Genomic DNA, 16,184 nt, shown 5'->3' on the forward strand with positions numbered 1-16,184 from the left:
GGTCCAACTCCTCACTCTCGGCTTCAAGGCTGCCCGTCACCGCGGCTCAGTGGGAAGAGCCCGGGCTCCGGAGTCAAAGGTCAGGGGTTCGAATCCCGACTCCGCCAGTTGTCAGCTGTGCGACTTTGGGTGGGTCACTTCGCTTCTCTGGGCCTCAGTGGCGTCATCTGGAAAATGGGGATGAAGACTGTGAGCCCCCCGGGGGACAACCTGATACCTTATAACCTCCCCAGCGCTTAGAACAGTGCTTTGCACATAGTAAGCGCTTAATAAATGCCATCATTGTTATTATTATTATTATCACCTCACCCCCTCCTGCCTCCCCTCCCTTCTGTCCTTCTCCAGCCCATCCCGCACCCTCCACTCCTCTGCCGCTAATCTCCTCATTGGGCCTCGTTCTCGCCCATCCCACTGTCGACTCCCGGCCCATGTCATTCATTTCATTCCTCAGTCATATTTATTGAGCGCTTACTGTGTGCAGAGCACTGTACTAAGCGCTTGGGAAGTCCAAGTTGGCAACATATAGGGACGGTCCCTACCCAACAGAAGGCTCACTTCCTCCCCCCTCCTCCCTCCGCGCAGAGGCCTTCCCAGACTGAGCCCCCTCCTTCCTCTCCTCCTCCCCATCCCCCCCCGCCTTACCTTCTTCCCCTCCCCACAGCACGGGTACATATGTATATATGTTTGTATTACTCAATTTATTTTATTTGTACATATTCTATTTATTTTATTTTGTTAATATGTTTTGCTTTGTTCTCTGTCTCCCCCTTCTAGACTGTGAGTCCACTGTTGGGTAGGGGCCGTCTCTATATTGCCAACTTGGACTTCCCAAGCGCTTAGTACAGTGCGCGGCACACAGTAAGCGCTGCACACAGTAAGCGCTCAGTAAATACGATTGAATGAATGAATGAATCCACCAAGCTGGCTCTCTTCCTCCCTTCAAAGCCCTACTGAGAGCTCACCTCCTCCAGGAGGCCTTCCCACACTGAGCCCCCCCATTCCTCTTCCCCTCCCCACCCCCCTGCCCTACCTCCTTACCGTCCCCACAGCACCTGTATATATGTTTGTATGTATTTATTACTCCGTTTATTTTACTTGTACATATTTATTCTATTTATTTTGTTTTGCTAATATGTTCTGTCTTGTTGTCCTTCTCCCCCTTCTAGACTGTGAGCCCGCTGTTGGGTAGGGGCCATCTCTATATGTTGCCAACTTGGACTTCCCAAGCGCTTAGTGCAGTGCTCTGCACACAGTAAGCGCTCAATAAATACGATTGAATGAATGAAAGAATGAATGAATAAAAAGCGCTATCCCGCCTCGGCTCCCATTCAATAAATACGATTAAATGAATGAATGAATGAGGCCTTCCCAGACTGAGCCCCCTCCTTCCTCTTCCCGTCCCCTCCCTTCCCCGCCCTCCCTCCTTCCCCTCCCCACAGCACCTGTATATATGTTTGCACATATTTATTACTCTATTTTACTTGTACATATTTACTATTCTATTCATTTTTTTTTGTTAGTATGTTTGGTTTTGTTCTCTGCCTCCCCATTCTAGACTGTGAGCCCACTGTTGGGTAGGGACCATCTCTATATGTTGCCAACTTGGACTTCCCAAGCACTTAGTACAGTGCTTTGCACACAGTAAGCGCTCAATAAATACGATTGATTGATTGATTGATTGAACACTCTGTCTGTCTGGCGCAGTGGATAGAGCCCGGGCCTGGGACTCAGAGATCACGGGTTCTAATCCCGGATCTGCCATTTACCTATTGTGTAACTTTGGGCAAGCCACTTCACTTCTCTGGGCCTCATTTCCCTCATCTGTAGAATGGGGATTAAGACTGTGAGCCCCACGTGGGACAACCCGATCACCTTTTATCCCCCCCCACCCCGAGCGCTTAGAACAGTGCTTTGCACATAGAAAGCGCTTAACAAATACCATCATTATTATTATTATTCACTTCTCTGGGCCTCAGTTACCTCATCTGGAAAAGGAGGATTGAAGCCATGAAGCCCACATGGGACAAGGACTGCGTCCAGTGGAATAGAGAAGCAGCGTGGCTCAGTGGAAAGAGCCTGGGCTTTGGAGTCAGAGGTCATGAGTTCAAATCCCGGCTCTGCCACTTATCAGCTGTGTGACTTTGGGCAAGTCACTTTACTTCTCTGTGCCTCATTTCCCTCATCTGTAAAATGGGGATGAAGACTGTGAGCCCCCCGTGGGACAACCTGATCACCTTGTCACCTAGCTTTGCACATAATAAGCGCTTAATAAATGCCATTATTATTATTATAATTCTTAATTTGCTGTGTCCACCCCAGTGCTCAGTACAGTGCCTGGCACATAGTAAGCCCTTCACAAACGGGAAGCAGCTTGGCATAGTGGAAAGAGCACGGGCCTGGGAGTTAGAAGGTCGTGGGTTCTAATCCTGGCTCTGCCACTTGTCTGCTCTGTGATCTTGGGCAAGTCATCATCATCATCATCCTCAATCGTATTTATTGAGCGCTTACTATGTGCACAGCACTGTACTAAGCACTTGGGAAGTACAAATTGGCAACATAGACAGTCCCTACCCAACAGTGGGCTCACAGTCTAAAAGGGGGAGACAGAGAACAAAACAAAACATATTAACAGAATAAAATAAATAGAATAGATATGTACAAGTAAAATAAATAAATAAATAAATAGAGTAAAAAAATATGTACAAACATATATACATATATACAGGTGCTGTGGGGAAGGGAAGGAGGTAAGATGGGGGGATGGAGAGGGGGACGAGGGGGAGAGGAAGGAAGGGGCTCAGTCTGGGAAGGCCTCCTGGAGGAGGTGAGCGCTCAGCAGGGCCTTGAAGGGAGGAAGAGAGCGAGCTTGGCGGAGGGGCAGAGGGATTGGGGGCATTCCAGGCCCGGGGGATGACGTGGGCCGGGAGTCGATGGCGGGACAGGCGAGAGCGAGGTACGGTGAGGAGATCAGCGGTGGAGGAGCGGAGGGTGCGGGCTGGGCTGGAGAAGGACAGAAGGGAGGGGAGGTAGGAGGGGGCCAGGGGATGGATGGACAGCCTGGAAGCCCAGGGTGAGGAGTTTCTGCCTGACGCGCAGATTGATTGGTAGCCACTGGAGATTTTTGAGGAGGGGAGTAATGTGCCCAGAGCGTTTCTGGACAAAGATAATCCGGGCAGCAGAGTGAAGTATGGATTGAAGTGGAGAGAGACACGAGGAGGGGAGATCAGAGAGAAGGCCGGTGCAGTAGTCCAGACGGGATAGGATGAGAGCTTGAACGAGCAGGGTAGCCGTTTGGATGAAGAGGAAAGGGCGGATCTTGGCAATGTTGCGGAGCTGAGACCGGCAGGTTTTGGTGACGGCTTGGATGTGAGGGGTGAATGAGAGAGCGGAGTCGAGGATGACACCAAGGTTGCGGGCTTGGGAGACGGGCAGGATGGTAGTGCCGTCAACAGAGATGGGAAGGTCAGGGAGAGGGCAGGGTTTGGGAGGGAAGACAAGGAGTTCAGTCTTCGACATGTTGAGCTTTAGGTGGCGGGCGGACATCCAGATGGAGATGTCCTGAAGGCAGGAGGAGATGCGAGCCTGGAGGGAGGGGGAGAGAGCAGGGGCAGAGATGGAGATCTGGGTGTCGTCAGCGTAGAGATGATAGTTGAAGCCGTGGGAGCGAATGAGGTCACCAAGGGAGTGCGTGTAGATCGAGAACAGAAGGGGACCAAGCACTGAACCTTGGGGAACCCCCACAGTAAGAGGATGGGAGGGGGAGGAGGAGCCTGCAAAAGAGACTGAGAAAGAACGACCGGAGAGATAAGAGGAGAACCAGGAGAGGACGGAGTCTGTGAAGCCAAGGTCAGATAGCGTGTTGAGGAGAAGGGGGTGGTCCACAGTGTCGAAGGCAGCTGAGAGGTCGAGGAGGATTAGGACAGAGTAGGAGCCGTTGGATTTGGCAAGCACTGCACTGCAAGTCCCTGCACTTCTGTGTGCCTCAGTGACCTCCTCTGTAAAATGGGGATTGAGACTGTGAGCCCCATGTGGGACAGGGACTGTGTTCACTCAGTCGTATTAATTGAGCGCTTACTGTGTGCAGAGCACCGTACTAAGCGCTTGGGAAGGACAAGTCGGTAACATCTAGAGACGGTCTCTACCCGACAGCGGGCTCACAGTCTAGAAGGGGGAGACAGAGAACAAAACAAAACGTCAGGTCGTCAGAACAAAGCTAAATGCACATCATTAACAAAATAAATAGAATAGTAAATATGTACAAGATGTTCAACCAGGTTTGCTTGTATCCAACCCAGCGCTTAGCACAGCGTCTGGCACATTGTCTTGTCGTATGCCATCGAGTCGTTTCCAGCCCACAGTGCCACCACACACTCATCTTTGGCTCAGTGGCTCAGTTAGCCAGAGATGCTGCTTCCAGACGCAGCGTGGCTCAGTGGAAAGAGCCCGGGCTTTGGAGTCAGAGGTCATGGGTTCAAATCTCCGCTCCGCCAGTTGTCAGCTGTGTGACTTTGGGCAAGTCGCTTCACTTCTCTGGTCCTCAGCTACCTCATCTGTAAAATGGGGATGAAGACTGTGAGCCCCTCGTGGGACAACCTGATCACCTTGTAATCCCCAGCACTTAGAACAGTACTTTGCACATAGTAGGTGCTTAATAAATGCCATCTTTATTATTGTTATTATCTCTCCCCCCTCTCTGTCTGCAGTCATTCTAGTAGTGGATCCAAAGAGTTTTCTTGGTAAAAATCCAGAAGTGGTTTAATAACAATAATAATAATACTGATGGCATTTTTTAAGCGCTTACTATGCGCCAAGCACTATTCAGTTCGCTGGGGGGGATCCAGGGTAATCAGGTTGTCCCATGAGGAGCTCACAGTCTTCACCCCCTTTTTCCATATGAGGGAACTGAGGCCCAGAGAAGTGAAGTGACTTGCCCAAAGTCACACAGCTGACAAGTGAAGCAGCGTGGCTCAGTGGAAAGAGCCCGGGCTTTGGAGTCAGACGTTATGGGTTCAAATCGCGGCTCCACCAATTGGCAGCTGTGTGACTTTGGGCAAGTCACTTAACTTCTCTGTGCCTCAGTTCCCTCATCTGTAAAATGGGGATTAAGACTGTGAGCCCCCAGTGGGACCACCTGATCACCTTGTAGCCTCCCCAGCGCTTAGAACAGTGCTTTGCACATAGTAAGCGCTTAATAAATGCCATCATTATTATTATTACTACTACTATTAATCTTATTATTTCTCGTCCCCAGTGGGAGCGGGTATTTCCGGAAGGCCCCCGTGGCAGGCAGAGGAACTGGAATTGAGCAGTTGGGAAAGTACGGCAACAGTCCGAGGCCCGTTTCTTGCCCACGAGGAGCTGACGCTCTTAAGGAGGGAGACAGCCAGGCTGCCGTTTCCCAAAAGCGGATTCGGGTTAAAAAGGAATACTGACACAAAAGCACATCTCTCCGCCACTGCCGAGGACGGAGAGACCTCAGAACGGAAGCGCTAGAGGGGTTTGGGTTGATTCCAGCCCTCCTACCTCTCGTGTCTCCCTCCGTATGTCCGGTTTTGAAATGTAAGCCAAATTTCCCTCATTTTAATCAATCAATCAATCAATCGTATTTATTGAGCGCTTACTGTGTGCAGAGCACTGTACTAAGCGCATGGGAAGTACAAGCTGGCAACATATAGAGACGGTCCCTACCCAACAGTGGGCTCACAGTCTAGAAGGGGGAGACAGAGAACAAAACCAAACATACTAACAAAATAAAATAAATGGAATAGATATGTACAAGTAAAATAGAGTAATAAATATGTACAAACATATATGCAGGTGCTGTGGGGAAGGGAAGGAGGTAAGATGGAGGGGATGGAGAGGGGGACGAGGGGGAGAGGAAGGAAGGGGCTCAGTCTGGGAAGGCCTCCTGGAGGAGGTGAGCTTTCAGTAGGGCCTTGAAGGAAGAGATTTAATTAATGCCCCCGAGACTTCGAGCTTTAATAATAATAATAATGATGATAGCATTTATTAAGCGCTTACTATGTACAAAGCACTGTTCTAAGCGCTGGGGAGGTTACAAGGTGATCGGGTTGTCCCACGGGGGATTCACAGTCTTAATCCCCATTTTCCAGATGAGGGAACTGAGGCCCAGAGAAGTGAAGCTACTTGCCCAAAGTCACACAGCTGACAATTGGCGGAGCCGGGATTTGAACCCATGACCTCTGACTCCAAAGCCCGGGCTCTTTTCCACTGAGCCCCGCTGCTTCTCATCAGAGCTTTGATCTGATTTTCTAAGCACCCATGAGAGCCTTGATCTCATTTCCTAAGCACGCATGCCCCGTCTCCCCTTACTCGATTTTTTAAAGCTCCTTGAGGGCAGGGGCTCCATTTGAAAATAATAATGAGGGAATTTGTTAAGCGCTTACTATGTGCGAAGCACTGGACTCATCTCTTATCATCCTCCCCCCACCCCTTCGCATGATGCTCGGCAGAGAGCGGGCGCTTAGCAAATCCCGTCGCCGAGGCGAATCTATTCTATTTATTTTATTTTGTTAGTATGTTTGGTTTTGTTCTCTGTCTCCCCCTTTTAGACTGTGAGCCCACTGTTGGGTAGGGACCGTCTCTATATGTTGCCAACTTGGACTTCCCAAGCGCTTAGTACAGTGCTCTGCACACAGTAAGCGCTCAATAAATACGATTGATTAATTGATTGATTGAAAAGGACCCGGGGCTTGAATGGGGCCAGAGCCCCATCGTCGCCGTTGAGGACGTTGAACTTGAACGTTGAACTACGATGTCGTATTTTCCCCGCCATCCTCCGACACCCCTTCCTTCCCCCCATTAAGACATCCCCCTTTCTTTCCGATAAAAACCAGCATCTTTAGGTGATGAAAATCATTCCTGGGATGGGAGCCAGTGGCGGTAATAGTGTGAGGAAAGAGCAAGCTTTCCAAAAGCGATACTTAAAAATAGCCAATTCGTTGGTTTAAAAACAGAATTGCAGCCCACTGCCAAGAATGGGAAAAAAAAAAAAGGCATATGGTCTCTAGATGGAGAGCATATGCCATTTCCTTTTTTTTTTGCTGTATTGTAGAATTCATTTTCAAACAAGTTAGGTCGATGTCTGCGTAGCTTTGAGCGGTATCCCAGTTCGGTCCGAGCCTCTTGTGAAAACACCCATTAGGCCGCTAAAGTGTCAGTATGACTCCGACTGTAACAAATCCCGACCTGTTCTGAGCCAATTTATCCAGCTTCCGTAACGAACCAGACTCGGTATTTTGGCCCCCGAAAGCGTGGTTGCAAATCGATGCCCGTTTTCCAAGTCATCAGAGAAAACACTTGGATTTTCGCGTGTAGAGGGATTGTTTAGTTCAAACGTTTTGCTTGTCCTGAAGCTGCCTCAGAGGTATAAAATAAGATAATTCCTCGCTTTTCAATGTTGGTGTTTCCGGAATAGTGTTTGGGTGGTTTATTTCGACTGAGTTGGGCACTTAAATTCCAAATGTCATAATTAAAGTAGACTGTGAGCCCGCTGTTGGGTAGGGACCGTCTCTAAATGTTGCCAACTTGTATTTTCCAAGCGCTTAGTACAGTGCCCTGCGCACAGTAAGCGCTCAGTAAATACGATTGAATGAATGAATGAATAAAGTAGAAAATGCTTGAGTATTTAGGTCAAGGGCCATCTCAGGAACTAAAACTAGCCAACTAGTTTTCGATTTCTCCGACTCCCGGAGAAAGTCCTGAGTCTTTCTCTAGTCTATATGTTTATTTTTTCCCCGCTCTTCTTCCAAATCTAGCCTGAAATTTTGTGATATTTAGTTGGTTAATAATATGACTTTCTGACCGTGAGGGGTACGGTACTGAAATTCAAGCCTGCTGCAGGCAAGAGAAAAAGTAGATGGAGAAAGACCACCACCTCTAAACTCCCCCAGCGCCGCGGTGGACCAGAGAGGCTGGAATTTACGGAGGTTCCTGGGAATCGGCTTGCTTCCAGAGCTTTTCCATTTCTTGGAGCAGTCTGACCAAGGAGCGGGGAGAGGGCCAACGCCATCTGGGTGGTGGCTGCCACAGTCCCAGAAGAGCAGGTGTTTCTGGGGCACGGAGCTGGAAGGCTGATAGTAATAATGATAATAACGATGGTTTTTGTTCATTCATCCATTCATTTATTCAGTTGTATTTATTGAGCGCTTAATGTGTGCAGAACACTGTAGTAAGCACTTGCGAAATACAAGTGGGCAACATATAGAGACGGTCCCTACCCAACAGCGGGCTCACAGTCTAGAAGAGGGAGGGAGACAACGAAACAAAACATGTAGACAGGTGTCAAAATTGTCAGAACAAATAGAATTATAGCCGTATGCACATCATTAACAAAATAAATAGAATACTAACTATAACAATAATAATGATAATGATGGCATTTGTTAAGCACTTACTGTGTGCCAAGCATTGTTTTAAGCGCTGGGGAGGATGTAAGGCAAGCGCTTAGTACAGTGCTCTGCACACAGTAAGCGCTCAGTAAATGCAATTGAATGAATGAATAAGGTGATCAGGTTGTCCCACGTGGGGCTCACAGTCTTAATCCCCATTTTACAGATGAAGTAACTGAGGCACAGAGAAGTGAAGTGACTTGCCCAAAGTCACACGGCTGACAATTGGCAGAGCTGGGATTCGAACTCATGACCTCTGACTCCCAAGCCCGGGCTCTTTCCACTGAGCCACGCGGCTTCCCTGTACAAGTAAAATAAATAGAGTAGTAAATCTATACAAATATATGCAGATGCTGTGGGGTGGAGGAGAGGAAAAAGGGGGTTCAGTGTGGGAAGGCCTCCCGGAGGAGGTGAGCTCTCAGTAGGGCCTTGAAGGGAGGAAGAGAGCTAGCTTGGCGGAGGGGCAGAGGGAGGGCATTCCAGGCCCGGGGGATGACGTGGGCCGGGGGTCGATGGCGGGACAGGCGAGAGCGAGGCACGGTGAGGAGATTAGCGGCGGAGGAGCGGAGGGTGCGGGCTGGGATGGAGAAGGACAGAAGTGAGGGGAGGTAGGAGGGGGCGAGGGGATGGATAGACAGCCTGGAAGCCCAGGGTGAGGAGTTTCTGCCTGATGCGCAGGTTGATTGGTAGCCATTGGAGGTTTTTGAGGAGGGGAATAACATGCCCAGAGCATTTCTAGACAAAGATAATCCGGGCAGCAGCATGAAGTATGGATTGAAGTGGGGAGAGACACGAGGATGGGAGATCGGAGAGAAGGCTGATGCAGTAGTCCAGACGGGAGAGGATGAGAGCTTGAATGAGCAGGGGAGCGGTTGGGATGGAGACGAAAGGGCGGAGCTTGGCGATGTCGCGGAGCTGAGACCGGCAGGTTTTGGTGACGGCTTGGATGTGAGGGGTGAACGAGAGAGCGGAGTTGAGGATGACACCAAGGTCGCGGGCTTGGGAGACGGGAAGGATGGTAGTGCTGTCAACAGAGATGGGAAAGTCAGGGAGAGGGCAGGGTTTGGGAGGGAAGACAAGGAGTTCAGTCTTGGACATGTTGAGTTTGAGGTGGCGGGCGGACATCCAGATGGAGATGTCCTGAAGGCAGGTAGGAGATGCGAGCCTGGAGGGAGGGGGAGAGAGCAGGGGCAGAGATGGAGAGCTGGGTGTCATCAGCATAGAGATGATAGTTGAAGCCGGGGGAGCGAATGAGGTCACCAAGGGAGTGAGTGTAGATTGAGAACAGAAGGGGACCAAGCACTGAACCTTGGGGAACCCCCACAGTAAGAGGATGGGAGGGGGAGGAGGAGCCTGCAAAAGAGACTGAGAAAGAACGACTGGAGAGGTAAGAGGAGAACCGGGAGAGGACGGAGTCTGTGAAGCCAAGGTCAGATAGCGTGTTGAGGAGAAGGGGGTGGGCCACAGTGTCGAAGGCAGCTGAGAGGTCGAGGAGGATTAGGACAGAGTAGGAGCCGTTGGATTTGACAAGCAGGAGGTCATTGGTGACCTTTGAGAGGGCAGTTTCCGTGGAATGTAGGGGACGGAAGCCAGACTGGAGGGGGTCGAGGAGAGAGTTGGTGTGGAGGAATTCGAGGCCGTGTGTGTAGACGACTTGTTCAAGGAGTTTGGAAAGGAATGGTAGGAGGGATATGGGGCGATAACTAGAAGGTGAGGTGGGGTCAAGAGAGGGTTTTTTTAGGATGGGAGAGACATGGGCGTGTTTGAAGGCAGAGGGGAAGGAACCAGTGGAGAGTGAGCGGTTGAAGATGGAAGTTAAGGAGGGGAGAAGGGATGGAGCGAGAGATCGTCTCTATATGTTGCCAACCTGTACTTCCCAAGCGGTTAGTCCAGCGCTCTGCACACAGTAAGCGCTCAATAAAGACGACTGAATGAAGGAATGAATGCCGGGGGAAACCGCAGGCGGCCGACCCGCTCCTCGTGGGCGGTCGGGGGGGGAAGGAGGAGAGGTGCAGCCGCGGACGTCGGTCCCTCCTAAAGGTCGTTCTCCACCCGCAGGCTTTGCGAGCGAGACCCCTACCAGCTCTATCAGCGGTTGGAGCAGCAAGCGAGGGAGTACGTGCTGGAGATGAAAGTCCGCCTCCTCAGACACTTCTCCCTGGGCTCCAAAGTCCAGTCCCCGGCGGCGGCGGCGGCGGCGATGATCCAGGGCCCTCCCCAGGCGCATCAGTTCATCTCACTCCTCCTGGAGGAGCACGGGGCCCTCTGCCAGGCGGCACGCACAATCAGCACTTTCCTCGTCACCCTGGTAAGCGCCCCAAACGCCCCCGAGGCGGCCCCCGGGGGGGTGGCCGGACTGCGCCTCCTTTTAAGCGCTTAGTACAGTGCTCTGCACACAGTAAGCACTCAGTAAATACGATTGATGATGAGTTCCGTTCTCGAGGTGGAAACCGCCCGGGACGGGAAGCTGTGGAGGTTCCCTTCCCCTGGCCCCCCGGTTTCAGGGGGCCTTTCATCCTAGTTACGTCAATCAATCAATCAATCATATTTATTGAGCGTTTACTGTGTGCAGAGCACTGTACTAAGCGCTTGGGAAGTACAGGTTGGCAACATATAGAGACAGTGGGCTCACAGTCTCAGAGGGAAGGGCGTGGGGTCCCCTCGGGCCAGGGCCCCGTCGCCCTGACTTTCTCCCGCCTCCGGTGTCCTGGTCGGGGCCGAAGCCAGAGAGGTCCCACCTGGTTGTAATAATCAAATCAATCGTATTTATTGAGCGCTTACTGTGTGCAGAGCACTGGACTAAGTGCTTGGGAAGTACAAGTTGGCAACATATAATAATAATATAATAATAATAATTATAATGGCATTTGTTAAGTGCTTACTATGTGCAGAGAACTGTTCTAAGTGCCGGGGGGGACACAAGGTGATCAGGTTGTCCCACGTGGGGCTCACTGTCTTCATCCCCATTTTACCAATGAAGGAACTGAGGCTCATATTAGTTAAGTGACTGGCCCAAGGTCACACAGCAGATGTGGCGGAGGACAGGATTCGAACCCGTCATTCAATAAATCAAACAATCGTATTTATTGAGCACTTACTGTGTGCAGAGCACTGGACTAAGCGCTTGGGAAGTACAAGCTGGCAACATATAGAGACGGTCCCTACCCAGCAGTGGGCTCACAGTTTAAAAGAGCCCGGGCTTTGGAGTCAGAGGCCGTGGGTTCAAATCCCAGCTCCGCCACTTGTCAGCTGGGTGACTTTGGGCAAGTCACTTCACTTCTCTGGGCCTCAGTTCCCTCATCTGTAAAATGGGGATGAAGACTGTGAGCCCCCCGTGGGGCAACCTTATTGCCTTGTATCTACCCCACCACAATGGAACAGTGCTTGGCACATAGTAAGTGCTTAACAAATGCCATCATTATCATTTCTATTATTATTAGAGAGGATAAGTAGGTGGGAGAGAGTAGACTGAGTGTCTTAAATCCAGTGGTCGGGAATTTCTGCTCGCGTTGAAAGATTTTGAGGAATGGGGAGATCGACTTGGAACGATGCTTTAGAAAAACAATCCCGTGGCAGAGTGAAGAGGCTGGGACCGAGAGGACAGTGAGGAGGCTGATGCAGTAATCAAAAATAATTTGTAATAAGTGTGGTATTCGTTCAGCGCTTACTGTGTGCCAGCACCTGTTCAATCAATCAATCAACCGTATTTATTGAGCACTTACTGTGTGCAGAGCACTGTACTAAGCGCTTGGGAAGTCCAAGTTGGCAACATATAGAGACGGTCCCTACCCAACAGTGGGCTCACAGTCTAGAAGGGGGAGACAGGCAACAAAACCAAACATATTAACAAAATAAAATAAATAGAATAGATATGTACAAGTAAAATAAGTAAATAAATAGAGTAAAAGGTATGTACAAAAATATATACATATATACAGGTGCTGTGGGGAAGGGAAGGAGGTAAGATGAGGGAGATGGAGAGGGGGACGACAGGGGGGATTCATTCATTCATTCAGTCATATTTATTGAGCGCTTACTGTGGGCAGAGCACTGGACTAAATGCTTAGGAAGTACAAGTCAAGTCGTCAGAGCAAATAGAATTAAAGCTAAATGCACATCATTAACAAAATAAATAGAATAGTAAATACGTACAAGTAAAAACGTACAAGCGAAAGAAATGGTGGAGGCAAGCATCAACCCCTCAAACAGCGGTATTTGTTGAGCTCTTACTCTGTACAGAGCACTGTACTAAGCCGTTGGGAGATCAACGGTATTCATTGATTTTACTTGTACATATTTATTCTATTTATTTTATTTTGTTAATCTGTTTTGTTTTGTTGTCTGTCTCCCCCTTCTAGACTGTGAGCCCGCTGTCGGGTAGGGACCGTCTCTCTATGTTGCCAGCTTGGACTTCCCAAGCGCTTAGTCCAGTGCTCTGCACACAGTAAGCGCTCAATAAATACGATTGAGTGAAAAGAGTTTCTTTTAGTATAATAATAATAATAATGATGGCATTTGTTAACGCTTACTATGTGCAAAGCACTGTTCTAAGCGCTGGGGAGGATACAAGGCCATTAAGTTGTCCCACGTGGGGCTCACAGTCAATCCCCATTTTACAGATGAGGTAACTGAGGCTCAGAGAAGTTAAGTGACTTGGCCAGGGTCACACAGCAGACATGTGGCCGAGCCGGGATTCGAACCCCCGACGTCTGACACCAAAGCCCGGGCTCTTTCCACTGAGCCACGCTGCTTCTCCTGTCAGTTGATAGGGTTGCTCAAAGGAATCAGGGGCAAGTTGGACTGCTGTAATAGTAAAAATAGTTGCGGTATTTGTGAAGCGCTCACTATGTGCCAGGCACTGTACTAAGCACTGGGGTTGACCCAAGTAAATTGGGTTGGGCACAGTCCCTGTCCCACATGGAGCTCCCAGTCTAAATCCCCATTTTGCAGATGAGGTAACTGAGGCCCAGAGGAGTTAAATGGCTCGCCCAACGTCACACAGCAGACAGGTGGCGGAGCTGGGATTCGAACTCATAACCTTCGGACTCCCAAGGCCCTGTTCTAGCCACCAGGCCCTCCTGCTCCTCAGGTACAGGAGGAGGCACGCAGTAAGCGCTCAATAAATACGGTCAAGCGCTTAGTACAGTGCTGTGCACACAGTAAGCGCTCAATAAATACGATTGATTGAATGAATGAATATGATGAAAATATTCAAAAGTCAATAACAGTGACAGCATTTGTTAAGCACTTACTATGTGCCAGGCACTGTACTAAGTGCCGGGGTGGATTCAAGCTAATCAGGTCGGACGCAGTTCCCTGTCCCCTGTGGGGCTCACTGTCTCAATCCCCATTTTATACATGTGGTAACTGAGGCCCAAAGAAGAATAATAATGATGATAATGTCGGTATTTGTTAAGCGCTTACTATGTGCCAAGCACTGTTCTAAGCGCTGGGGCAGATACAGGGTCATCAGGTTGTCCCACGGGGGACCCGATCAGCTTGAATCCATTCCGCTGCGTGACCTTGGGCAAGTCACTTAACTTCTGTGAGCCTCAGTGACCCCATCTGCAAAATGGGGGTTAGGACTGTGAGCCCCCCGTGGGACAACTTGATCAATCAATCAATCGCATTTATTGAGCGCTTACTGTGTGCAGAGCACTGTACTAAGCGCTTGGGATGTACAAGTTGGCAACATATAGAAACGGTCCCTACCCAACAGTGGGCTCACAGTCTAAAAGGGGGATCACCTTGTATCCCCCTCCGCCCCAGCGCTTAGAACAGTGCTCCACACATAGTAAGCACTCAACAAATGCCATCATTCTTATTATTATTACAGTGCCTGGCACATAGTAAGTGCTTAACAAATGCTGTCATTATTATTGACTTTTGAATATTTTCATCATGTTGCATTTTGAACCCTTTCCCCCTTTTAGACTGTGAGCCCACTCTTGGGTAGGGACTGTCTCTATAGGTTGCCAACTTGCACTTCCCAAGCGCTTAGTACAGTGCTCTGCACACAGTAAGCGCTCAATAAATACGATTGATGATGTTGATGATGATTTTGAACCTCCTCCTGTAGTTGAGGAGCAGGATGGCCCGGTGGCTAGTGAAGTATCTTGCCGCTAACTAACTGTATATATGTATATATGTTTGTACATATTTATTACTCTATTTATTTATTTTACTTGTACAGACCTATTCTATTGAGTTTATTTTGTTAGTATGTTTGGTTTTGTTGTCTGTCTCCCCCTTCTAGACTGTGAGCCCGCTGTTGGGTAGGTACCGTCTCTAGATGTTGCCAACTTGGACTTCCCAAGCGCTTAGTACAGTGCTCATTTTTACTTCATTTTAACGTCAGAATATTTACTTCATTTTAACATCTGAGTCTCCCCATCCAGACTCTAAGCTCACTGTGGGCAGGGCATGGGCCTACCGACTTAGGTACGTTGTACTGCCACGAACGCTTAGTACACTGCTCTGCATATGGTAAGCTTTCGATAAATACCATTGATAATAATAACAATAATAATAACAGTGGCATTTGAGTGCTTACTATGTGCAAAGCACTCTTCTAAGTGCTGGGTGGATACAAGGTGATCAGGTTCGTTCATTCATTCATTCGTACTTATTGAACGCTTACTGTGTGCAGAGCACTGTACTAAGCGCTTGGGAAGTCCAAGTTGGCAACATCTAGAGATGGGCCCTACCCAACAGTGGGCTCACAGTCTAGAAGGGGGAGACAGACAACAAAACAAAACATATTAAACAAAATAAAATAAATAGAATAAATATGTACAAGTAAAATAGGGTAATAAATACGTACAAACATATATACATGTATATATTCATTCATTCATTCATTCAATCGTATTTATTGAGTACTTACTGTGTTCAGAGCACTGTACTAAGCACTTGGAAAGTCCAAGTTGGCAACATATAGAGACGGTCCCTACCCAACAGTGGGCTCACAGTCTAGAAGGGGGAAACAGACAACAAAACATATTAAACAAAATAAAATAAATAGAATAAATATGTACAAGTAAAATAGGGTAATAAATACGTACAAACATATATAAATATATATATATATATTCATTCATTCTTTCAATCGTATTTATTGAGCACTTACTGTGTGCAGAGCACTGTACTAAGCGCTTGGGAAGTCCAAGTTGGCAACATATAGAGGCGGTCCCTACCCAACAGTGGGCTCACAGTCTAGAAGGGGGAGACAGGCAACAAAACAGAACTTATTAACAAAATAAAATAAATAGAATAGATAGGTACAAGTAAAATAAATCAATAAATAGAGTAATAAATATGTGCAAACATATATAAAGGTGCTGTAGGGAAGGGAAGGAGGTAAGGCGGGGGGGATGGAAAAGGGAAGGAGGGGGAGCGGAAGGAGGGGGCTCAGTGTGGGAAGGCCTCCTGGAGGAGGTGAGCTCTCAGTAGGGCCTTGAAGGGAGGATAGGATGAGTGATCGTCTCCTGAGTGCACTTGGGCAAGCCACTTAACTTCTTTGTGCCTCAGTTACCACATCTGCAGCATGAGAAGCAGCATGGCTCAGTACGAGAAGCAGCGTGGCTCAGTGGAAAGATCCCGGGCTTTGGAGTCGGAGGTCATGGGTTCAAATCCCGGCTCCGCCAGTTGTCAGCTGTGTGACTTTGGGCCTCAGTTCCCTCATCTGGAAAATGGGGATTAAGAATGTGAGCCCCACGTGGGACAACCTGATCACCTTGTACCCCCCCCCCAGCGCTTAGAACAGTGCTTTGC

General features: G+C 48.8%; 1 protein-coding gene across 2 annotated transcripts in view; it reads left to right on the forward strand.

The window, feature by feature from the left end:
* FAM193A (family with sequence similarity 193 member A) overlaps window positions 1-16,184 on the forward strand; it is a 252,759-nt gene that overhangs the window by 105,507 nt on the left and 131,068 nt on the right. For both annotated transcript variants that reach the window (XM_038745554.1, XM_038745555.1), the window contains exon 6: window positions 10,470-10,719. In XM_038745554.1, coding sequence (XP_038601482.1) covers window positions 10,470-10,719 — 250 coding nt within the window. The remainder of the gene's footprint in view (window positions 1-10,469; window positions 10,720-16,184) is intronic.

Source organism: Tachyglossus aculeatus, chromosome 4, assembly GCF_015852505.1.
Source record: "Tachyglossus aculeatus isolate mTacAcu1 chromosome 4, mTacAcu1.pri, whole genome shotgun sequence".
Taxonomy (NCBI): domain Eukaryota; kingdom Metazoa; phylum Chordata; class Mammalia; order Monotremata; family Tachyglossidae; genus Tachyglossus; species Tachyglossus aculeatus.